Raw genomic sequence first — 24,457 nt, 5'->3', positions numbered from 1 at the left:
TCTGTTGCTGTTTAATGCCAGCATGAGGGGCAGCAGTTAAAGCTCTCCACCTTAGAAGCATAAGAATTGCTGCTACGTAAGACTTTAAAATACACTGGGGGTTTGATCCTAGATCTCCTTACTTTTAAGATGCCAATATGCAGATGACCAAGATGCAGGTGGGTTGTGCAGCTGTGCAGGCTGCTCGTGGACCCTCTGGTTTGCCATTACCGGTTGGCACTTGGTGTCTTTGTTTTCAGATCGGGTTCTTGGAGAGCCTGGGCAACGCCACCACCGTCCATGGTTGCCTGGGGGTGATCAGCAGGGCTCCTTATGTTGGTTTACAGTGTGTGAAGCAAGTGTGTGTAAAGTTAATAATGCTCATTTTAGTCATATTTTATGTGTATTTACAACCTTTCCATGAAACAATGCTTAGACTGTAGCTGGGTGCCTGTATCCTGTATGGGATGTCCTGAAGTCTGCTCCTGTGCTGCACAGTTGCTGCTGCTGGTGAGTTGAGTAGTTGTGATGTGAGGTTGTAGAATTGGGTGCGTAGAGAGTTTAGATGCTGAAAGGGAAGGCCTTGTTAGTAAGACAGGGAGGGCAGGAGATGGATATTGTGCCTGTTAATTCAACTTCTGCCTTACAATACAGGAAAACAGTCTGTGATTTGGACTAGTGCGTGGTCTTGTGTTTCTGAATCTTTACAATGCTCAGTATTTCGTTACCTTTGGAGTGTCTGCTTTAGGTGTATTTCTGGAGTAAAAAGTGCAGAGAGGATTCAAACCCCATGTGGTTAAATAGTCTTCGGTTATTTCCAGAGACTTCGGGCACTTCCCTGACCACAAGTGAACATGAAACAAAGGCAAATTGTGAACATCAGTGTAACAGAAATTGAGTTAGTTGTATGCTTAGATGAACAAGGATAGCTGTTTGTTTCAGCTTAAAAACATAAGAATCGTGACTTACTTTGGATATCTAATGAAGTATCTCACAAACCGGTATCAAGTGAGACTTTAAATGTAAAAAATCCATCATAATAAAGGAAATCTAATGGAAATTAATCAGTGGTAGGTTTCATCATAAGATTTGTCACAAATTCCTGGCAGAACATTGGGAAAGCTCCTGCTTGTGTCTGCTTCAGTTCTCCCTGTTTAAGATGGGGCTCAGTATTTCCCTGTCTCCTATGATTTGTCTGGTTTTCAGCTGCAAGTTCTTTCAGGCAGTGACTGTCTCTGGCAGTGCCTCACTCAGTCAGTGGAGGGCTGAATGAAAATCCAAAGGATAAACCCTTCTGACAGACCACAGCACAACTGGACTGGTTTTAATGATAAAAGAGCAATATTAGTTCATCTTTGCAGGTTCCATCTGCCCTGCTGGCTGTTTAGATCTGTTTAGCAGGTTGTGCGTTTAGTGCGTCTAGAAGGAAAGGAGAGGGATCTAGAGTAGGTGTAAAGAAGAAGCAGATATATTTGTCCTCCAAAACTGCCCCTGAGAGAACATTTCTCTACATAGAAGATGTTCATTCTCATGCTGTGTGTGTCCATTTTATGTATTACACATACAGACGTATGAAAGAAGTTGTATTACACTGATGTAGATCTGGAATGAACCCGTTCTCATTAATTCTTCATCCAGGCTCATAGAATAGCGACTTAAAGACTCAGATAAATCCTTTTTTGTGTTTATGTGCCAGAATTGGTGCGCTTAGAAAACCTGGGTCTTCAGATTGGCTCTAACCTTTGTTTCACATCCACTCTTCCTTTGTCTTTCCATGTAATCAGTGTTGTCCTCAAAGAATAAATATACCTGGATTCAAGGCTGGGTTGGACAGAGCCTTGGGTGGCATGGTTTAGTGGGAGGTGTCCCTGCCCATGGCAGGGGGTTGGAACTGGATGATCTTAAGGTCCTTTCCATCCCTAACTATTCTATGAGTCTATGATATGCTGGGAACAGGAGGAAGATGACCAGATTCTGTGTGTCTCACTTAAAACATATCAAAGAAAAATCCACTTGCTCCTTGTATCAGGAGGACAGTGCATTTGGATGTCTTCATTAGCTTTCTGTGTCCAAATGCACTCTTTAAAGAGCTCCAGTAATCGGCCCCATTTGCCTCAGTCAGGAAGCGGGAATTAATGTGAGGCATTTCTCGTCCCGTGGTTGAAATTCCGCTGTTGGGAAGCAGATGACTTCATTTTTAAACCCACTTTTTGCTGTGTTTGAGAGAATCCAAATGCAGGTTTCCAGTGTTGTGGCAGGGAGATGGTACTGTCACTATTTCTGACCAGCATTTCCACACATGCACTGGGGTTGGGGTTGAGGAGCAGCTGAGGAGGCTGCCAGGGGTGCAGATCCCATAGACTGGGATGAAATAACATCTGTGTTTGTCAGCATCAGTTTTTAACAGCGTTTCCCTGTCCTTACAATGCTTTGGAGTCTCAGTTACATGAATCAGTTGAGCAAAGCACGGAATGAAACCTTGATCCTTTGTTTTAGAAACCCGATGTGCGGCTCTCCAGAAGCAGCATCGACCGAGAGGACGGAGGTCTCCAGGGCCCAGTAAGTATGTGTGGGATCCTCGCATCTCCCACCTCCTTCTCCAGTTTCCTGGTGGAGCGTGTACCCTGTCTTGATGGTGGGGGATGATTTACAGCTCCTGCTCAGTGTTTCCGCTATCATTACGTGGTTCTGCAGTATTCCCAGAGGCTCCGTTTCTGTGGGAGCAGCAGCCGTGGCAAACTTGTCCATGCAGTGGTTTGGGGAATTTGAGGTTTGTTGGGTCTTTTTCCCCTCAAAGCTGCTGTTGAAACAAATACGAAATGGATTTTTCAGTGTTCACATGCAGCAGACCTGGGCCTTTTCCTTAAAAGTGGGGATAATTTTCTGGAAGTTTTGTCAGCAGGAATCAGGAATAAAATAACTTCTGCAGTTGTTTAAATATCCAAAGGGTTTTTCTTACAAGGAATGTAAATGTTGCTGTTGTATTACCCAGCAGTCTGTTTGGGGTAGATGATCCGCTATGAAACAAATGGAATAATCCCCGTAGCCATTCATTTATTGCCAGACAACAGCTGTGGAATTCTTTCTGACTGGTTTCCCTCCTGTCTAACTAAAACCGTCTCTCCAGTTGTTAAACTGCCATTGGACTCTGCATCACACAGATGTAAAGGGGGGGGTTAGGCATAGGACTGTTGTTGATAGAAGCCTCATGCTTCATCCACTGTTTGTCTTCAGGGGTCACCTTTAAGTAGTGTAATAGTTAAATTCACTCCCCTGCTTCAGTTGGGGTGTGACTGTAAACTCCTGGTCTGGCTTCAGTACCTCACTACAGAAGAATTTAGGGGCTCTTCCTGCGCTTGCAGCCAAAGCACAGTCATGAATGAGTGTGTTAATGACACACTGCAGCGTGGTCTCCAGAGACATCCATGCCTGGAAGAGGCTTTTTTGGAGGCAGAACCATGTTAGTTACTGTTCTGTCTTTGCTGTTGTTGCATCTTTATATAAGAGCCAGGAAATTATCACTGCATTTAGTGCTGCTCATGAGGATGCTTTGAGGTAACGTGAGGTTTTGAAGTCGTGTCAGAGGTTTGATAGGGTGCAGGTCAGTGGCACTGGGTACTTGCCCACAGTGGTACTTTCAAGTACTGCTTGCAGCCAGCTGCTTTCTCCGGCTGCTGCTGGATTTCAGCAGGACTGCCTGGGGTTAGAGTTAAGGTTCCAACACCCAGATGCCAAACTGCTTGAAGGGGAAGTCCTGTCTTCCTGGAGGAGGCAGTCTAATATCAACCCCCATTTGAAAGAGTGTGAAGAAAACACTTACTGATCATTGACAAAATGAGTTATAAAAGAGACTTCTAATCTGTGATACCTGCATTTCTAGTTCCGGAATTTGACTTTGCATTTTTATAGCTCTTAATACATTCAGAACCTCATTCTGACTGATTTTGTTTGCAGTGGGAAATGTCTTGTGCTTCTGTGAGTCAGTCTGGATTGCTCATTGAGAGGGTGAGAAATAGATAGTGGTTATTTCTAGGAGAACTGGGATTAAATAATTGCCCAGTGTTGCACACAGATTTCTGTGACAATGACAAGGACAGAATCCAGTGCATGGAGGTCGTTTACATCTTCCCACAAAGTGACTTTAAGGTTGAGTAGTTGTGATACTGGGAGGAGTGTAGAGCAGGAAGCACAGCAGCTCTGATTCCTGCTTGGAGAAGTGCCTGCAGTTCAGGGACACTGAGTGGGAGATGCAATAACACACGAGCCTGTACTTGGATGTGATGATACAAATGCTGAGTTGCCACACACGTTTCATTAGTCCCTAACTGCTGTGCACGTGGCTGTATGTGTAACTCTGTGCACATCGACACTCACTTCAAATGTGCCACTTTCTGAAAGCAGAGATTCAGGAATTGTTTTAGTGGAATTTTACTCTCCTTCCTCTCTCCTCCCCTTTCTTCTCCCCAGGGTCATCAGGTTGGAAATCCTCAGGTTAACAACCCAAATCAGAGTTAATGACACGACTGATGGTGCTGGCAGGAAGCAGATGGATTTTCCAGCTATAGAGGGCAGGTGTAGGACAGTGTGGGTGTGGGTTTCAGAGGTTCCTGGCAGCAGAAGAGTTCCAGGACTTTGGATCTTTGGTTCCTACCCCTGATTCCTGAAAGTGAAATCTGATTTGAAGTCTGCAGTTACAGACCTGCACTAGGCAGGGGGAAGACGCTGCTTTATTTCTGGTCGTCACATTTCTGCTCTAAAGCTTTAAGTTGACAGGACATGATCTGCCCCTCAGCCTTCTCCAAGCTGAGCACACCAAGTGAACTCAGCCCCTCTGCTAAGTCTTGCTCTTAAAGCCCTCTTTAGGTACTAGAAGCTGCTCTAAGGTCTCCCCAGAGCCTTCTCCATATGGGGATTTATATTTCACTGTTGGGAAATGGGCTGCTTGCAGTGTTTGAGATTGTGCTGATGAAAGTTATGAGCACTGCAGTAGCTGATCTAAATGTGTATTTTTACTTTACAGGCTGGTAACCAGCACATATATCAGCCCGTGGGTAAACCAGGTAAGCAGTAAGTTCCTACACTGTCATCTTGAATCCTTGATCACAAGTCTTGTAGCAGCAGCAGTGAGCAAAGGTTTATGCCAGTATCTTCATACTAGGGGTGGATTCATTTCCAGGTAACTGCACGTAGGTGTTCCGATGCACAAAGTGTTTGGGCTCCAGAGATGCAGTCAGCAAAGCCAAGAAGTGTTTAGATCAACAGGCGGGGAGTGTCTAGAGGAAGCTGAATCACTGTGTAGGACTCCAGCATGTGGGGAGTTCAGACTTGTCAAACAAAAGTAGACTCCTACATTTGGGGCTCTCAGTGTCAGAATGAATCACAGCCAGGATTCCTGCCATGAAGAGGTCTGATTTCCCCAGACATAGACGTGTGTGGTGCGGAGGGGTGAGTACCAGTCAGCTCTGGGGAGGTGTACTGAGATGAGCAGCACTCACCCCACAAAGGGAGCTCTGAAGTGTCTTTTGGTACCTGTAAGATACATACAGATGTGCACCTCCTCTGCTAGCGCGGTAAGGCACAGATAACTGCCTTTGTAGTGCTGACAGACCAGAGCTCTGCAGGTACATCTGACACGTTGCTCCTCTAAAATGCCTCTTGTTGCATTAACCAGATCACGCAGCTCCGCCAAAGAAACCTCCTCGCCCTGGAGCCCCTGGGCACTTGGGCAGCCTCGCCAGCCTCAACAGCCCCGTGGACAGCTACAACGAAGGGGTGAAGGTACGTCCCTCGGTGCCACATGAAGCCCACTTCAGGAGAGCAAACACTGCCCCTGTGAGGCAGCTCAGTGCTCCTGAAGTGGAGACTGGGACTGAAGTGACTAAACCCACCCTGTAAATGTTGTCATGGGGCAGACATGCACTGCCCGTTCCCCAGGGAGGTGGGGAGGTACTGGTAGGGTCATGTCCTCCTGTGATTCAGCATCATCCTCACTAGAACTTTTCCCAGGTGAGCTTTTGAGCCTATGAGACTTCCCATGTGGACTCGGCTTCCCTGCTCAGCAGCTTTGCTAGCAGGGAGGAGCACAGCCAAGGTTTCCCAGTTACTTGGTTGTACCAAAGTCTTCTGTCCTTGGTCACAGGGAAGGGAGACGTGTCTGAGCGCTGGTGCTCAAAAACCTCCTGCTGCAGCACCAGGGCTCCTAAAACCCTGTCAGCTCTGGAGAACAGGGGTAGAGGGGAAATGGGTTGTGTGACCTGTGATGGAGAAACTTTCTAATGTGTTATTTCATCTCCACTGAATAGGCAATAAAGCCAGAAATGAAACTTTACAGTTTTCTAGCAGAGAGATGCTGCCCCCTGTTCATAAAATTATAGAATCCCAGCCTGGTTCGGGTATGAAGGGACCTTAAACTCATCCAGTTCCAACCCCTGCCACAGGCAGGGACACCTTCACTAGAGCAGGTTGCTCCAAGCCCCTGTGTCCAACCTGGCCTTGAACACTGCCAGGGATGGCGCAGCCACAGCTTCGATGGGCACCCTGTCCCAGTGTCCTGCCAGCCCCCTTGGTGTCAATGGAACTGCTCCTGAGCGTGTCCATCACTTTTAAAGTCGTACCTCTAGGTGCTGTTCCGTCCTTTGGGACTCTGCTACCTTCCTAATGCAGAGGAAACAAATGTGAGTGATCTCAGGACCTCCCAAGAGGAGCTATTTCTGATGCTGGCAGTTCCCAGCAGCCAGTTATAATAGTGGTTGGGAATAGGCAGTGTAACAGAAACGCAGCTGATCAATACAGTGCAGCTGGACCATTGTGCCTCCAGAGCGGCTCTTGTCTGACAGCAGTGTCTGGCCAGAGCATCCAGGCAGGCTCACTCCTGCTGCTGCTCCCATTCATTCAGCTGATGCCATCAGCAGCACCCGGGGAGGTGATGTGTTTGTGTCCCAGCTATTGCCCAAGGGGAGAGAGATGGGGTCTGCATTAGAGCACAGGCTTCTGCAGGTAGACCAGGGCAATCCCTGCTGTAATAGTACAGCTCCCCATGGAAGGAGAACCTAATCTAAACCCTGCCAAGCCTGGAGTAAAAAGCAGGAATATATTTAGGGATCAGCAGTGGTAGATTTGAGCAGGATTCTTTATTACCACTTGGTGCCAGTGCTTTTCAAGGCCCCAAGCCTCAGAAAACATCAGCAGTCGGTAAGAGAGGTGTCACTGAGGTTGGTGTCTCTCTGCCTTCCTAAATGCTGATACTGGAGCATGATAAATGTTCTCTGAAAGGCATCACTTTGACAGCAAACAAACCTGAGCAGGCAAAGCCATCAGCAATAACAAGTGATGAGGTGTGTGTGCTGCGTAGCTGCTGTGGTAGGGAAGAAGGGCTGATTCTGGTTTTCCTGTTGAATGATTCCTGAAATGGGATTGCTTTATTGCCCCTTGAATCAAACAGCCCCTCATTTTTGGTGGCGTTATAGCTTTGTTAATGCCTGCAGTCCTAAACGTGCTTCAGGGGCTCGTTTCAGACTCCCTGTTCTGTTACAGCCATTGCTGACTCCCACTCCAGCCCCCCTTTTCTGCCGAGTACAAATGAGAGGATTGGAACCTCTTACCCTCAGGAGCCTTTAGGGCATGTACAGGGAATACCTGGGTTTGTGTTACTAAGTCACCCAAGTCCACACAAGGGAACTCCTGACTTCACAGTCTGCAGAGCAGTGGTGTTGTGTTGGGTATGAACAGTGAAGAAAATGGAGTGTTAAGGAACACAAACTTCCATAGTCTTGGAATGTTGGGGCCTGGCTGTAGGAATTGGGTTGGGTGTAAATCCATCTAGAATGGGTTCTCGGTAGTTTTTAACCATAACTGCGGTCAGTCATCGTGAACACGAGCTGCACAGTGAGATGCCCTCGTGGCTCCTGTCATGGCTTTTCTGAAGGAAAAAGAAAAGGTTTGGGAAGATCCTAGAACCATTGAATGGTTTGGGTTGGAAGGGACCCCAAAGCTCATCCAGTTCCAACCCCTGCCACAGGCAGGGACCCCTTCCACTGGAGCAGCTTGCTCCAAGCCCCTGTGTCCAACCTGGCCTTGAACACTGCCAGGGATGGGGCAGCCACAGCTTCTCTGGGCACCCTGTGCCAGCGCCTCAGCACCCTCATGGTAAAGAACTTCTCATAGTAAAGGACTAAAGAAGATGAATACAACATTCTCTGATACCTGTTGAGGACTGGGTCGCTTGTGTAAAGGCTCCAGGGTTGCACAGGACGTGTTGTTTCCCCCCGCTGCCAAGGCCCTCTACTCCATTCACCACTTTGCTGCTCACCAGACTGGCTTGCTCCTGCCAAGCTTTGCATGATCTCTTCCCCACGTGTTCAGTGCAAAGCCAGCATGGGTGCATGGCAACTCCTTCCACTTCCAACGCGGGTGCACAGCAGGTCACGAGCACACGGTGCTTCCGTAACAAATGGACCAAGAGCTAACATGAGCGATAGCGTTGAGGATGCGTTTCTGTTGCAGGCTTTTTAACTGGTCTCTGGTTGCTACACGTGGTTTGGGTTTGGTTTGGTTGGTTTTGGTTTATTTTTTTCCTGCTGAATTTTATTAATATTGTTTTTCTTTTTTCCCTTCTTTTGGTAAATTTCTTTAACCTCCCCCCACATTCTGCTCAACCATAGCCATGGAGGGTAAGCAGCGCGCGAGCGTGTGTGTACGTGCCCTATCCCAGTGTCTCTGCATGTGACTTTGCCAATGACTGTTTTAACTCCTCGATTGCTGAAACCAATGACAATCACAGCCTTTCACTGGTGATTGAGGCCATTACAGGGCTCTTCTTCCTAAGGTATATTGGGATCAATAATATGCTAAGATTGAACCTCTGTAATGATTGTCAGTACCCACTTTGTAAATGCCACAACATGGAACCACCATGCACTGAGTCCTGCGCTCCTGCCTTAGGCAAAGTTTCACCCATATATGTTATAGTTTCATCAGGTTATTAGGTTTTGCCTTAGGCAAAGTTTCACCCATGTATGTTCTAGCATCTCAGGTGCTTCCAGTGAAACAGCTCTGTAGTTAGGGCCACTTGTAAGGACCAGCAGTAACCCAGTGGGGGGGGATCTCACACCAACAGGGTGGATGGGCACTGTGGGACCAGTAAAAGAAGCAATTCTTTAACGTTCTGCTCCCACCAAGCAGTTGCTTGGGCAGCTCCAAGTGGTGAAGAGCTGAAGGGAACTGGATGCTCATGGTTTTCTACGGGAAGTTTTGTGTCTCTTTTCTGGCCCAGGGTTATTTTGGTCTGTGTTGGATTTAACTCTAGACAGATCTGACTCAGTGGGAGCTCTGCATAAGAACTACAGCATTTTTAACCTGTTGAGGTGTTTTTCTGATCTATTGGAAACACGCTGTATGAAACCATTTGGTGTTTCCCAGCTGTGCTGGTGACACCAGCTTTGTTAACCTGCTGGGAATTTTCACTGAGAGAACAGTCATACGCACTGCAATATTCTCTCTTTACTGTATCACTATGTGAACTGTGCCCTGATGTTTTGGAGCACAAAACATCCTGGAGCAAGGAGCCTCATACCTGCTGCCTTAGCAGTGGAACTGTCTATCAGTAGTGAATCATAGAATCATAGCATGGTTTGAGTTGGAAGGGACCTTAAAGCTCATCCAGCTCCAACCCCTGCCACAGGCAGGGACCCCTTCCACTAGAGGAGGTTGCTCCAAGCCCCTGTGTCCAACCTGGCCTTGAACACTGCAGGGATGGGGCAGCCACAGCTTCCTTGGGCAACCTGGTTACCCTTTAAACAGGTCAAGTGCTTTGTGCTCCTTGTGCCTCAAATGACTTGATTGTTCAGGGGAGTCCTTATAGAACCCCCCCAGTGTCATTCCATAGATCAGGTTCAGTCAGAACTAAAGGAATCTTCCTTCAGACCCGGGTTTGAGCGCCCTCATCCAGTGCAGGAACCCAGCGGGATCGGGTGGGGGCTGTTGGGAATGTGAGGCTTTCCCGGTTGGGAAGTTGCTGAGCCCCATCTGCTGGGCACAGGCGGTTGAACCTCCCCTCTGTGCTTCCAGATCCAGCCGCAGGAGATCAGCCCTCCTCCCACCGCCAACCTGGACCGCTCCAATGACAAAGTGTATGAGAACGTGACCGGGCTGGTGAAGGCCGTCATAGAGATGTCCAGTAAGATCCAGCCCGCACCACCGGAGGAGTACGTGCCCATGGTGAAGGTACGGAGGCAATCCTGGATGAGGCCCTCCAGTGGCTTAGGAGAAACTTCCTGAAAGCTGGAAGTAAAAGACCTCTGTGTGCTTATGGGGCTGGAGCTTTTAGTGTTAACAGTATTGTGGGCAGTGGTGCTTTCATTCTCTACCTTGCCTGTGCTTATCCAGGGGCTGTGAGTTGTGCATCATCTTCAGTGCGTTCCTTCCTAATTGACCCTTTGGTGTCTGTTTAAAGAGATTTGAGAGTAGGATTTGAAAGTCTCTCCTCCAGGTTCTAACTCCCTTCTTACCCAGATGAGGAATTCAGTTGCTTCCTGCACTCCAGTGGTTCTCTCATCCCTTCCTTCCCAGTTTTTAAAGTTTATTTCCCTGGTTTTCTTTCCCTAGGAGGTGGGTTTGGCACTAAGGACTTTACTGGCAACAGTGGATGAGACCCTCCCAGTGCTCCCCACAAGCACCCACAGAGAGGTACGTGGGGCTCCTGCTGCCCAGTCAGTGCATTGCAAGAGAGCCTCAGCCAGGAGTTACCTGGACATGGTCTGGCTCTCTCTTCATGCGTGCACACACATTGGGAATCACTGAACTTTGTCAGGGACACCCCACGTTAGAGCAGGCTGCTCCAAGCCCCATGCAGCCTGGCCTTGAACACTGCTGGGGATGGGGCAGACACAGCTTCTCTGGGCACCCTGTGCCAGCACCTCAGCACCCTCACAGTAAAGAACTTCTTCCTCATATCCAGTCTAAACTTCCCGTTTCAGTTTGAACCCGTTACCCCTTGTCCTATCACTACAGTCCCTAATGAAGAGTCCCTCCCCAGCATCCCTATAGCCCCCCTTCAGATACTGGAAGGCTGCTAGGAGGTCTCCACGCAGCCTTCTCTTCTCCAGGCTGAACAGCCCCAACTTTCTCAGCCTGTCTTCATACAGGAGGTGCTCCAGCCCCTGATCATCCTTGTGGCCTCCTCTGGACTTGTTCCAACAGTTCCATGTCCTTTTTATGTTGATGACACCAGAACTGCACACAGTACTCCAGGTGCAGTCTCAGGAGAGCAGAGTTCATGGGTAGGATCACCTCCTTAGACCTGCTGGTCACACTGCTTTGGATGCAGCCCAGAACACAGCTGGGGTCTGGGCTGTGAGCACTCAGTGCTCCTGCTTTAGAGCAGCAGGTGCCAATATTCCATCTGCTGCTCCATATGGTGCCCACAGAAGCAGTGTCAGGGGCTATGGAGGGAGGGTCACTGCTGCATGTGAGATGCCGATGACAACTTGCACTTGACTGCCTCTTCTCATTGCAGATCGAGATGGCGCAGAAGCTGCTCAACTCGGACTTGGCCGAGCTCATCAACAAGATGAAGCTGGCGCAGCAGTACGTCATGACCAGCCTGCAGCAGGAGTACAAGAAGCAGATGCTGACGGCTGCTCACGCTCTGGCTGTGGATGCCAAAAACCTGCTGGATGTTATTGATCAAGCCAGACTGAAGATGATCAGTCAGTCCAGACCACACTAAGGCACCGACGGGAGAGCTCCATCCAGGAATTCTGCTTGCAAAAGGATGGCGTTGGCCTTCCACCAGCAGTGAGGATTAACCCAGCGTTGTCCTGGGTTTCCAGCGCCTCTTGCTTCAAGCAGCCCTGACTGCCCGCTGCTGGTCCTCTCTCTCATGACAAGTTTAACCATGTTTTCCTCACCAAGCCAAGCTGGGATTCGGGAAGTGGCATTATCAGAGATGAAGTTTGTACAGAGAAGTCCTCGAGAGCTGTGGAGCACAGAGCAGCTCTGCACCCATCGCATGGGCCACGCTTAGCCCAGAGCTGCCACAGGGCTGTTGTGGCCTCGGAGCAGCAGACGGGAGGATATTGTGAAGAATTCGGGGAAACCTCAGGGCTGAGAATTCTTGCCCACAGTATATGAACTATCCAGACTGGAATTTTTGTATTAGAACACTTACGTCGCAATATGCTAATCACAATTTACAGAGAAAAGAGTTAAAAGCTATATTTTCAAGACTTCAGTCATTTCAAGACAAAACTAAAAGCCCTCTCTTCATCTTCCTGCCTTTTACTTTGATGTGAACGTGTGAAGCCTTCGGTTGGAATTAGCTGTAGAACACGACTGAGAACTCTTTCTTTTTTTCACCGGAATAACGTGCCAGTTCTTTTGTAGCAATGGTGTTTTCCTTGGAAGTGGAAATGCTGCTTTGTACCAGAGCAATTCAGAGCTGCATTTAGAGGAGTTCTGTAACCATCCATGTCCCCCATTTTGATATAATTTATAAAAGACAGATTAAAGCCATGTTGACTCTTTTAAACCCACTGTAGTTAAACTAACCCATCCTTTTGTCTATCTTGCCTGGGAGGAGTTACAGTAGAGCAGTGTAATTAGATTTTCCTTGGTTTTTTCCAGTTACGCCATCTGTTCTGTTAAAATAAAACCCACACTCCCTTCTTGCTGTTGAGGGATATAAATTATTCTCAGGAAGAATATAATGAACTGTACAGTTACTTTGACCTATTAAAAAGGTGTTACCAGTGACATCGTGTGATTCTGTGTGTGCATTGCAAGAAACCACTCACGTTCCCTCTCCTTGCAGTTCATTCCCCACCCTTATCCACCAGCATTTCAGAATTGACTTGTGCAGGACCCAAAGAGCAACAATGAGCTTTTGAGGAGGAAATCCAGACTTAAGTGTTTTCCTGAAAGCAGCTTTACTTCCAGCTGCAGAGCACAGGCACAAGTCAGTGTTAACCATCAATGTAAGTGACTTGTAATGAGTTGGTGGCACTCCTTTAGACTTCTAAGATCAATTGTCCTATGGGGAGGTTTCCTTAGAAGGGCTGGGGAATGTTTGCAGGACTGTTTGGAAGCTCAGTGGGGTTCCACCAAGCAGCAGGGGACTGAATTCTTCCAATGGGTGCCTGCATCTTTCAGAACAGAAATGAGCTGCAGCTTTGCAGGGAGATGGGACGCTGCAGAGCACATCACGGTTGGTCCAGATGTGGAACTATCTTCCTACATAACACAACTCTGGAGACCTTGGTACACAGCAGGGATGTTCTCCTAATGCAATTTTCATTTCAGTACACCTATGGAAGTCAGCCCTTACCTTGTTAAGTCACTCTGGAAAGTCCTGTTCAGAAGTTAAACACAAACTTAGGTACTTCTCCTGTGTAAAGTTACATGATCTTCCACACCCACCCTTCAAAGCAGAAATGCTCCTTTTCTTCTGGCAAGACAAAAGATGACACACAGCAGGACAAACTCAGTGCCTGGCACTGCAAGCCTCCGTCTGCTTTAAGTGTACCCACTCGTGAACAGCCTTCTAGCTCTAGCTGCCAACACGGATCTTTGCAGGAAGAGCACAGCTATCGCTACTTGTTCAGTTGAACAACTGCCTTCCACTGTGAAACTCATGTAATCCCTACTGTCCACAGCCCTTACTGCCCCAATCTAGGTTACATTACCTGGTACTGCTGCTGCAGCATTAACTGGCCATGTCACAGCTTCACTGAGGCTGCAGCACCAAGTCACAGCATTGCTGCTAAACAGGATCTCATCCTGTAGCTGCCAAGCTCCCATGCTCTCTGTGACATTTCCACACTGCCTTAATCCTCACTGTGCCACGCCTGCGCTAGGTACAAAGACAAGGGAAGTTGTAAACCCCAACGCGTGCCGATGGCAGTTTGGGTACCTGAAGGTAACCCTGCTCCTTCATCCACTCCTCTTCACACGCATCCACTTTAAGAGACAAGAGTATAATTCAGTGTTCTTTATTATGGACAGGTACAAAACTAATTAGTCAAAAAGACCAAAGCCCATGTCATCATCAGATTCCTCTGATTCTTCTTTCTTTTCCTCTTCTTTCTTTTCCTCAGCTAAAAAAAGAGAACAGAATCAGCATTTTGATTGTTATCAGCTCACGCACATCACATGCATAAAGACTTCACATAAGATGACTGTAGCATCAAAAAGCAAGGCCTGAGCAGCCCAAACAGAGTAAGCTAACACCTGAGGGAAGCATTTCCCCTAGTAGGAAAGTGGGTTTGTGCCTTCAATATTAATGCCTATCATAACTGAAAAGCTTTAGAGAAGTTCATTATGATAAACAGGATGATCAGCCTTAATTCTGAGGTTATCCTCTACATTGAGTCAGTGCAAAGCAGTGTGCACTCACAGCCCAGAAAGCTAGCTATATGCTGGGCTGCATGAAAAGGAGGTGATCCTGCCCCTCTGCTCTGCTGGGACCTCACTTGGGAGTATTGTGTGCAGTTCTGGTGTCGTCAACATAGAAAGGAAGTGGAACTGTTGGAACAAGTCTAGAAGAGGCCACAAGAATGATCAGGGGACTGGAGCACCTCCTGTATGAAGACTGGCTGAGAAAGTTGGGGCTGTTCAGCCTGGAAAAGAGAAGGCTGCGTACATAGCAGCTTCCAGTATCTGAAGGGGGCCTATAGGGATGCTGGGGAGGGACTCTTCATTAGGGACTGCAGTGACAGGACAAGGGGTAATGGCTTAAAACTTAAACAGGAGAAGTTTAGACTGGATATAAGGAAGAAGTTCTTTACTGTGAGGGTGGTGAGGCACTGGAATGGGCTGCCCAGGGAGGTTGTGAATGCTCCATCCCTGGCAGTGTTCAAGGCCAGGTTGGACAGAGCCCTGGGTGACATGGTTTAGTGCGAGGTGTCCCTGCCCATGGCAGGGGGTTGGAACTGGATGATGTTAAGGTCCTTTCCCAGCCCAATTATTCTATGATTCGATGATTCCAATTCGAGCCCTTCTAAAGGCAAGGCCGTTGTTAACACCCACGTGCACGCTGCAGAGCACAAACCACACTGAAGCTCTAAGAGGAGGAGCCAAGCAGACTCAGGCTGGCAGCAAAGCGCTTTTGAACCGAGCGCTTCCGGGTGACAGCCGCGCACTTACCAGGGGCAGCCCCGCCCGCCGGCGCAGCACCGCCCGCGGGGGCAGCCGCAGCTGGAGCACCGCCACCCCCACCGGCTCCTACGTTACAGATCAGGCTCCCGATGTCGATGTTGGCGAGAGCCTGGGGACAAGCGGCATCAAGAAGGGCTCGTTAACACGGGCTCAACACGGAGGGCAGCTCTGCCGGGTCACGCCATGACCACCACGAACCAGCAGCACGGCTCGCCCCGCAGCACGGCTGCGCAACCCGGTGCTGTTCACACCGTCAAAGGCGGCATTTCCAGGGTACCCGTGTCGGGTCTACGGCCCCCGGCAGCCCCGACCGCAACCCTCCCTCCTCCCCGCCGCCCACCTTGGCGAAGAGTCCCGGCCAGAAGGGCTCCACGTTCACTCCGGCCGCCTTGATGAGCGCGTTGATCTTGTCCTCCTGCAACGAGACCGGCGCTCAGCGCCCGGCCCGGCCACGCCGCGGCTGCCGCCATCTTGTGGCGGCGCGGCCGGGCCCGCACTCACCGTGACGGTGACTTCGTCATCGTGGAGGATGAGGGCGGAGTAGATGCAGGCGAGCTCGGAGACGGAGGCCATGGCGGGGCTCGGTGCCAGTCGCCGGGGACGGCCTTAGCTTCAGCTGAAGGACACAGCACCTTGGGCCGCCGGGGAGGAAAGGGGCCGCGCCTCCGTGAGGCAGATTTATAATGGCGCCCTGAGCCAATCGCAACCCCGGAGAACCTACACGCACCACACTCGTCAGCGGCGCTGTCCAATCCGGGACCGGCGCGGCGGCGCTGACCAGCAGAGCTCCGCCAATCGCAGCGTAGAAGGGGCCGACGGCATGGTGGGAAGGGCGCTGTGGGTTGAGGGGCAGTGCAGCGGCCATGGTGGGGTCTCCTGTTCGGCCTGTCCCGGCCCCGGCGGCTCTCGTCCGGTCCCGACCGTGTCCCGGCGCTGAGCGGCTCCGCCCGGCCGCGCCCGGTCCAGCCCGGCCCAGCCCAGCCCAGCCCAGCCCAGCCCATGGAACAGGCCCGTCCTTTCCCGCGCAGGCAGGCACAGCGCCGGCGGCTGCGCGCCCCGCGGAGCTCCCCGTTAAACAGCGGTGTTCTCGCAGGGGTCTGCTTTTACCTCAGCTCCTCAGAGTGAAAACAGCCTCGAGTGTGTCATCGTTATAGAGGGAGTGAGGGCTGTGACCTGCTTGTGCCTGCGTACGGGCGATCCCCGCACAAGCCCAGGCTGGGCAGAGGATGAGAGCAGCCCTGAGGAGAAGGACTTGGGGGTGCTGGTCAATGAGAAGCTCCCCATGACCCAGCTTCAGTGTGCTCTTGAGCCCAGAACCCCCCCGTGTGCTGGGCTGCACCCCCAGAGCGTGAGCAGCAGCTCAGGGAGGGGATCCTGCCCCTCTGCTGTGCTCTGGGGAGACCCCTCCTGCAGTCCTGATCCAGCTCTGGGGCAGCAGCACAAGAGGGACCTGGAGCTGTTGGAGCGAGGCCAGAGGAGGCCACAGAGATGCTGCGAGGGCTGGAGCAGCTCTGCTCTGGAGCCAGGCTGAGAGAGCTGGGCTGGGGCAGCCTGGAGAAGAGAAGGCTCCTGAAGGGGAGACCTTAGAGCAGCTCCAGTGCCTGAAGGGGCTGCAGGAAACCTGGAGAGGGGCTTGAGACAAGGGCCTGTAGGGACAGACCAAGGGGAATGGCTTTAACCTGCCAGAGGGGAGACTGAGCTGAGCTCTTAGGCAGAAGCTCTTCCCTGTGAGGGTGCTGAGGCGCTGGCACAGGGTGCCCAGAGAAGCTGTGGCTGCCCCATCCCTGGCAGTGTTCAAGGCCAGGTTGGACACAGGGGCTTGGAGCAAGCTGCTCTAGTGGAAGGTGTCCCTGCCTGTGGCAGGGGTTGGAACTGGATGAGCTTTAAGGTCCCTTCCAACCCAGACCAGTCTGGGATTCCATGAAAACTAAAAGAAAATGCCATAGGGAAGACTCATCAGAGCAAACAGCACAAGCCTGATGATGGAGCAGGACATTAATGCAGTGAACAGGAGAGGCTGAGACCTGCTTGTTGTGTGTTGGGCAGTGTCCCCAAAGGTGTCGCAAAGGAATTCCATTTACCTCAGAGTGCAGAATGGCCAATATTTGTGAATGGTCTCCAAAACAAGCCATCACTATGTGCCATGCTCTGCATTTAACAAGCGCTGTTATTCAGGGTGCCAAATAAATGCTTTCTGCTCTTGTGTTCTTGACAGAGTGCATTTGATGGGTGTCATTCAGAGCACAGTTCACGTGCTGCAGGGCTTGCCTAGAGTCCTGGGACACAGTGGGTTTAGACCTTTGAGAAGGCATCTCTAAGAAGGGCTGAATCAGCTGAGGTCTGTCTGTTGCTCTTCCAGTAAATGAAGTCTCCTTCCAGCTGTGTCCAGGTGACAGCAGAATCAGCTGAGTCTAATGTAGCTGAATGAGTCAGGACTGTGCAGTTGTAACTCAGAGGGTGAATGGCAGGTTTGGCGTGTTTGTCATTCCTTTAGAGACATGGGTGCTTGCTTTGAAATCATCTTGTCAAAAGGAGCAGGAGAAAATGGTTGTTTTGAGCGAGAAGTGGGCACTTCCCTCAATCAGAACATCTTCCCCAGCAGAACAACTCCATTTGCTATTTATGTGCAGTCAAACCACTTCCAGGCAAGTTACTTAAAGAGCATTTGTTCAGTGTTGGTGATGCTGCGACGGAGCTGGCCCAGGCTGCAGGGGGTATCCACCAGCAGAAAGCTGTTTCCACTCACCAGTGGCAACCAAGCCAGAGCTCTCACAGAAACATGGACCCATCCAGGTCCTTCATTAGTAACTGATGGCATTAGTGAGAGCAGCCATGAGAGGTGTGACCAAGACACTGCTGCGCCTGTTGGCAGAGCTATGGGAGGAAACAGAAAGGTTAAGAAGCATCAGGGAGTCTGAGAAAGAGATTGGCTGCGGAGCCATGCTCTGCCCTCCCTGAGATGGGAACAATCACCAGGAAAAACCAAGCAAGATCAAGGGGGTCCTGTATCCTCTCCCCACTGGGCAGAAGGCAGTAGCTTAAAGGAAATGAGGGAATAGAGGCAAGTCTATGCTCAGGCTTGCAAGCAAAACTTGTCTTTGCCCGTCTCACCCTCCCAGGTGCCTCTGTACAACAGGGAAGAGGCTGTAGATGTGGAAGGTAAGTCAATTGTTAATGTGGATGATGGTCCCTCTACACCAGAGGTGTTGCCAAGATCAGAAAGGCTTACCCCTGTATTGTGACAGGTACATCAGGGTGGATTATAACTGCAGGTGACTCTCTTCTGAGAGGAACAGAGGGCCTGAAATGCCACAGACCCTCCTGTGTGGGAAGTCTGCTGCTTTCCTGGGGCCTGGGTTAAGGCCATCACTAAGAAACCTCCTATCCTGGTATGGCCCTCAGCCTGCTGCCCATTATTGCTCCTCCATGGGGGTGGCGATGAAGTTGCAATGCACAGACCAAGGGCAATCAAAAGAGACTTCAGGGCCTCGGGAAGGTTGGTAAGGGAATCTGGAGCACAGGTAATTTTTCCTTTATCCTTCCAGTTGTGGGCAGTGATGCTGGAAGACACAGATCCAGTCTATTAATACATGGCTCCGTGGCTGGTGTGACAGTCACAGTTTTGGGGCTCCTGAGGTAATAGGAGCTAAGAGAGAAACTGGTGAAACACCTCAAAGGAATGAAGGTGGTTCCCCCAAAAAGGTGACACACTGACAGCCCAGCTTAAGTCCCTCTACCCCAATGCATGCAGCACAGGCAGCCAAGAGGAGGAGCTGGAAGCCGTCATGCTGCTAGAAAGCTTACAACCCCATTGCCATAACTGGAGCTCCATGGAACAAATCCCATGACTGGAATGTGACTGATGATGGCTGCAGGCTGTTCAGAAGGGACAGGCCAGGAAGGAGGGGTGGAAAAATGTCAAGAAATGGGTAGATTGTGAAAGCTGTTTCAAGAATAGACATGAGCAAGTTGCAGAGTTATGGGTAAGAATAGATACTGAGACTACAAGGGAACTTTGTAGCTGGTCTTTACTACAGGCTGCCTGATGGAGGACAGCCTGTTGATGTAGCTTCTTATTCCAGCTGCAGGAAGCATCACGCTCGCAAGCTCTCATCCTGCTGGGGGCCTTCAGCCACCCCTGTGTCTGCTGGAGAAGTACCACTGTGAGCTGTAGGCAATCCTGGAGTGCATTGAGGATAACTTCTTAAGCCAGGTAATAGCCCTACCAGAGGGGATGTGTTACTGGACCTGCTGGTCACCAATGCAAGTGAGCCCATCAGAAATGTCAGGACTGGAGGCAGCCTGGGCTGCAGTGGTCATGCAGTGGTGGAGCTCACAGTCCTGAGGGATATGGGTCAGCTGAAGAGTGATGTCAGGACCCTGAACTGTAGGAAAGTAAACTTCCCACTGTTCAAGGAGTTAGTCAGTAGGATCCCCTGGGAAGCTGCCAGCATGGACAAGGGAGCAGAACAGAGCTGGCAGATCTTTAAGGACATTTTCCATAGAGCATAAGAGCTCTTGATCCCCATGTATAAGAAATCAAGGAAGGGAGGCAAGAGACCAGCATGGCTGAGTCGAGACCTGCTGGTTAAACCAAAGGGCAAGAAGGAAATGCACAGGCAATGGAAGCAGGGACAGCTATCCTGGGATGATTATAGGGATGCTGTGTGGTTGTGTAGGAATAGGGTCAGGAGGCCTTATTTTGGCCTTTCAATACCTAAAGGGGGTTTTAAGAAAGATGAGCACTGACTTTTGGGGAGGGCCTGTTGTGATAGGACAAGGGGTGATGGTTTTAAACTAAAAAGGGGGAGATTCACACTAGATACAAGGAAAACAGATTTTATGATGAGTGTGGTAAAACACTGGAACAGGTTACCCAGAGAGATGGTGGACATCCCGTCCCTGGAGACATTCAAGATCAGATTAGATGGGGCTCTAAGCAATGTGATCTAGTTGAAGATGTCCCTGCTTGTTGCAGGGGGGACTGGACTGGATGATCTTCAACCCAGACCATTCTTTATGATAAATAATTCAAACTTTGAAGAATAAGCTGGAGTAAAATTAGTGAAGAATTAGCGAAAAGCCTGAAAGCTCAGAATTCTCAAATACCAGTTTGCCATTATCAGCATAGTGTGCACAACAGCCTACTCCTGTACTGCTCCTTCAGTAAAATCTGGGGATTTATTAGACCACTGCAAGTAAAAACTGAAGCAGGCAAAAGGGACTTGATCTCTTGTATCCATCCCTTCCTCGCACTTGGAAACAAAGTTTCACTGAATGAAGATGTGACTGCTTACTGCTGTAGATGAGAAATGCAGAGTGCTGCAGCACTTAACTTGTGGGTGCTTAGCCCTATTAGTGGGGTCACCAGCTCTGAATTTAAGCATTTACTTAAATGCTTTATACAAGGCACAGGGCAAATGTCTACATTTTTAGTAACTTACCCAAAGTAGCAAATAAATGCACCATTCTGTTAGGATGTAATACCCTGGAGCCTCTGTCATTGTTAGGTGCTTGAGGATGGGATTTCATAAATGACTTGCAGGAGCCTTTCTTGTCTGTCCCTCACTCCAGTGTTGCCACAGCCTCTCTTGCTAAAGAACTCAGAGCTGTGCCAACAGGTCCATGGGGTGACCTGGCTGAAAGCTGGCAACATGGAAAGAGAAGATGCCTTTTCAGTCGAAAAAGGTGGCCTGGGAGGTCAGTAGTGGTGGTGTGCAAACAAACAACAAAACCGGAGGCTTAATAGAGACCAGTCATAATTTGCTTGTGAAAGAAGGTCATATGTATGTCAGTACATTGCAGCTATCAGGAAGCAGAAACCAGAGCTTCAGTTGTAGTGAAATGAACACATTTGGGGACAGTACACAAACAGTCGTTTTGTTTGTGGCTCTGAAGAAAGGTGAATGCTGGGGCCAGCTTTTCATACTCTGCTTTAGTGGTGAAAGTAGGACTGGAAACTTGCATGGGCTCTAACAGAGTGAGGAAGAACACTGGTAACAGTTCTGATAGAACAGTCCTTAAGCTAAAAATGGTTTAAAATACCGATGCACTGTTAAAACATGAAGTGTGAAGCCCTACAATATAAATGTGACATTCATATAAGTTTAGGCTTTGATTGGTAAAGACATTCATTAAATGAGATTTGCCTACATCCTTGTTCCATGGCTGTCTTGCTGCATCTGTTGAGTGACACTGATAAGGCTGCTCTGTAGGGGCTCACAATAAATTATGATGAAAACAAATCACTATGTAGTAAGAAAACTAAAAGCAGTTTTGCTGCTTCCCAAAGCTTTTTGAATCCTACTATCCCGTATCCAGTCAGGATTGCGGATTGACAAAGCTCAATTCCAAGGCAGGCCAAGGCTTAAGGTCTGGAACTTTGCAGTGGTGCATGCTTTTCACCTCTGATCCTGTAACTGTACTATGTATCGAACATGTCACTACTGTTTTGCAGCAGAACAGTCTCTATTCTGGGAATCTATAGCAAATAGATGGGGGCTTAAAAAGAACCCTAAAAATGCTTCTATGTATTCTACAGTTCCAGAGTAGTGAGTTATTTCCAGGGTGATGAGTTCTGGCACTGGATCCAGGAAAATCAATGTTCTGGTTTAGGATGACAACACAATCCTGTTGCTACCAAGGTGTTACACGATAGCACAGGAGCGTTTGTGATAAACAAAACAAGTAACTTGGGTATGAAACATCCCTAAAGTGGGTATTTTACACTTAGAAGATGGTCAGGAGTTGTGGCAGAGATTTGCTGGATGTGCTTGTGCATTACTTACCCGCCAAGAGAGGAAAACATGAGCAATGTGCAGATGAACTTGTTTCAAAGCACTGTTACAGTGGTATGTATGTAACTGGGGGGGGGGATTGTGTGTGTGTATATATGCACCATTTAAAGAATCAGAACTTGCTGTGCTGGGAGTGCCAGTTTCAAAATGTAAAGCAAAATTTTACTATTCATGAATATTCATTAGGAAAGCACTCCATACTAATAATCCGTTCTCTCAGTCACTGTCACAGTCACTCTTGCACATTATCAGTCAGTAGCGCTGCATATGCAAAGCAATCAGCCCTTAACACTTCATCCTAGATGAGCTGGGAGTATATCATACTCCAGAGCTGATGCCTTATTGTTACAACATGACTAAGGTGATTGGGAGTCATAACAGTGGTCAAACTCAAGAGGTGTTCACCAGTTGATATTCTTTCTCTTTCCCTGCCCTTGATTAACTGTTTTGTTAGTGCTTTTAATCTTACTAAAGTGATTCTTCCTTTCTTAGCTCTTAAATTTGCACTTTCTTTTCTTGTTTAAACTGTTCAAATGGTCTATATTTCATTGGCGCTGGGATCCACATTTCTATACAAGCCTGTATCTCCTGCTTTTAGCAGCCACATTCTAAGGAACTTCAGGTTGTTGATCATCATCAACAGGGTAGGGAGTAGGAAGGTTCTGGACAGGCTGGATCAATGGGCTGCGGCAAATTGAATGAGGTTCAACAACACAAAGTGGAGGGTCACGCACTTGGGGTACAAGAACCACGTGCAATGCTCCAGGCTTTGAGAAGAGTGGCTGGAAAGCTGCTTGGTGGAAAAGGGCTTGGGGGTGTTGCTGCCTGAATATGAGCAGCTTGTGCCCAAGCAGCCAAGAAGGCCAATGGTATCCTGGCCTGCATCAGCAGTGGTGTGTCCAGCAGGGTCAGGGCAGTGATTGTCCCCCTGTACTGGGCACTGGTGAGGCTTCACCTTGAATGCTGTGTTCAGTTCTGGGTCCCTCACTACAAGAGAGACATTGAGGTGCTGGAGCAGGGCCAGAGAAGGGCAAGGGAGATGGTGCAGGGTCTGACACACAAGTGTGGTGGGGAAGGGCTGAGACACCTGGGGAGTTCAGTCTAAAGAAGGCTCAGGGAGGACCTTATCTCTCCCTACAACTGCCTGACAGGAGGATGGAGAGAGGTGGGGTCGGTCTCTTCTCCCAAGTGACAAATGACAGGGCAAGAGGAAACTGCCTCAGGCTGCACCAGGGGAGGTTTAGACTGGATATTGTGAAAAATTTCTTCGCTGAGAGGGTGCTCAGGCATTGGAACAGGCTGCACAGGGCAGTCGTGGAATCACCATCCATAGAATGTTCAAAAACCATGAATATACGGCCCTCAGTGTCATGGTTTAATGGTGGCCTTGGTGGTGCTGGGATAAAGTTTGGCCCTGATGATCTTAAAGGTCTTTTCCAACTTCGTGGAGTCTGTGATTTTATTATTACAACAAAGAACAAAACTGTTACTACTTAAAACTGTAATAGTCAGCGTACATAACATATCCCCAATAGGTGGTGCTGTATCTTTTTCATAGTGCTTGTATCGTTGGTCCTCATCACTCAGAAAGCTTCTTTCTTGAGTGAACTGAAGTTAACAATGTAATAAAAGAAATAGTTTGGGGTTTTTATAAATAAATATTGCAATTGATTTGACAAAAAGAATCCAATGTGGCTTTGTAGCTTAGTAATTACAACAGTAAAAGGACAAAAATCAGGTTTTGGTCCCTCTGCCAAGCATTAATTTGGATTAAATCAGTAACTGTGAAATAATGAATGGTCCATGAGGAAGGAGGCCACCAGAACCCTCAACGTCTTTGTAACCATGTGAACACATCAGATCACAGAGTCGCGGTCTGCTTCACTTCTGGTCTGATTTTATATGCAAAGCAGAACATGGAATATGTGAGAAGTCTAATGCAGGCACTCTGGGATAACTTCTTAAAAGCCAGGCCAGTTGAGAGCTGGGAAGTGTGAGGTTAAATCCCCTCTGAGTTAAGAATAAAATATAGCTCTTTCTGCTCTGAGTGCAATTTTTTGCCACTGTACCATTGTTATCAATGACTAAAAGCCATTTATAAACTAGGGGGATTGATTAATGTAGTTTACAAAGGGAAGGATCCTTAGATCAGTGTATCTCTTCTCATGAAAAGATGTATCATTTGTCACTAGCCTATCTGTAGATAAAATATTTACCCCAGATTGCCATTGCTGGTATAGACTATTTGAAAAGCTGGTCCTAAATACTAAACTTTGCTTCCAGAATGGTTAGAAAATGCTCTGTTTTTCCAAAAGTGATAATTCATTATTTAAGAGATATTAGTTCTGGGAAATATCAGCTTGAAATCCAGGTGGGTATTGTGTCCAACAGTCACTTCTGTCTTTTTTTGCTTTAAAGAAACCTGATTTAAATGTTTAAGCAGTTGTTCTTATCCCACTCTGTAATTGTTAGTATCACATATAAATAGCATGTATAAAAGAATGCTCTTATAGAGCTTTCAAACCACTCTT

General features: G+C 48.6%; 2 protein-coding genes and 2 long non-coding RNA genes across 29 annotated transcripts in view; 2 read left to right on the top strand and 2 right to left on the bottom strand.

Annotated features, from left to right (window-relative positions):
* LOC133223477 (uncharacterized) overlaps positions 1-1,923 on the bottom strand; it is a 254,198-nt gene extending 252,275 nt beyond the window's left edge. The window contains exon 1 of the long non-coding RNA XR_009728587.1: positions 1,789-1,923. This is a non-coding gene — a long non-coding RNA (uncharacterized LOC133223477). The remainder of the gene's footprint in view (positions 1-1,788) is intronic.
* Positions 1-12,729, top strand: part of PTK2 (protein tyrosine kinase 2) — a 201,829-nt gene extending 189,100 nt beyond the window's left edge. For 11 of the 26 annotated variants that reach the window (XM_061374197.1, XM_061374196.1, XM_061374181.1 and 8 more), the window contains 7 exons: positions 2,476-2,538; positions 5,000-5,039; positions 5,651-5,757; positions 8,640-8,648; positions 10,045-10,200; positions 10,582-10,662; positions 11,492-12,729. In XM_061374197.1, coding sequence (XP_061230181.1) covers positions 2,476-2,538; positions 5,000-5,039; positions 5,651-5,757; positions 8,640-8,648; positions 10,045-10,200; positions 10,582-10,662; positions 11,492-11,704 — 669 coding nt within the window. In that variant the 3' untranslated portion in view covers positions 11,705-12,729. The remainder of the gene's footprint in view (positions 1-2,475; positions 2,539-4,999; positions 5,040-5,650; positions 5,758-8,639; positions 8,649-10,044; positions 10,201-10,581; positions 10,663-11,491) is intronic. The other 15 variants (XM_061374191.1, XM_061374192.1, XM_061374187.1 and 12 more) reach the window with 3 other exon arrangements.
* A 1,219-nt stretch (positions 12,730-13,948) lies between these two features.
* RPLP1 (ribosomal protein lateral stalk subunit P1) lies at positions 13,949-15,804 on the bottom strand. Its single transcript, XM_061374107.1, has 4 exons — positions 15,631-15,804; positions 15,470-15,544; positions 15,118-15,238; positions 13,949-14,069 (listed from the first exon to the last, which is right to left on the bottom strand). The coding sequence occupies exons 1-4, from the start codon at positions 15,700-15,702 to the stop codon at positions 13,990-13,992; spliced, it is 348 nt and encodes a 115-aa protein (XP_061230091.1). The 5' UTR covers positions 15,703-15,804; the 3' UTR covers positions 13,949-13,989.
* Positions 15,805-18,073: 2,269 nt separating this feature from the next.
* Positions 18,074-20,792, top strand: LOC133223468 (uncharacterized). The gene is made up of 3 exons (XR_009728585.1): positions 18,074-18,629; positions 19,218-19,342; positions 20,640-20,792. It is a non-coding gene; the product is annotated as an uncharacterized LOC133223468 (long non-coding RNA).
* Positions 20,793-24,457: the final 3,665 nt, after the last annotated feature.

This window comes from Neopsephotus bourkii, unplaced genomic scaffold (assembly GCF_033783945.1).
Source record: "Neopsephotus bourkii isolate Nb327-2 ecotype Australia unplaced genomic scaffold, CSIRO-AGI_Nbou_v1 NB_1637, whole genome shotgun sequence".
Lineage (NCBI taxonomy): Eukaryota > Metazoa > Chordata > Aves > Psittaciformes > Psittacidae > Neopsephotus > Neopsephotus bourkii.
The sequence above is the reverse complement of the archived record's forward strand: the minus strand, read 5'-3'. Positions and strand labels throughout refer to the sequence as shown.

Excerpts from the sequence above, each read along its gene's own strand:
- RPLP1 (XM_061374107.1), bottom strand. The coding sequence starts at position 15,702 with ATGGCCTCCGTCTCCGAGCTCGCCTGCATCTACTCCGCCCTCATCCTC. Across the intron at positions 15,239-15,469 it reads GGCCGGGACTCTTCGCCAAG|GCTCTCGCCAACATCGACAT; the intron begins GTGGGCGGCGGG and ends GCTTGTCCCCAG. Across the intron at positions 14,070-15,117 it reads GGCGGGCGGGGCTGCCCCTG|CTGAGGAAAAGAAAGAAGAG; the intron begins GTAAGTGCGCGG and ends CTCTTTTTTTAG.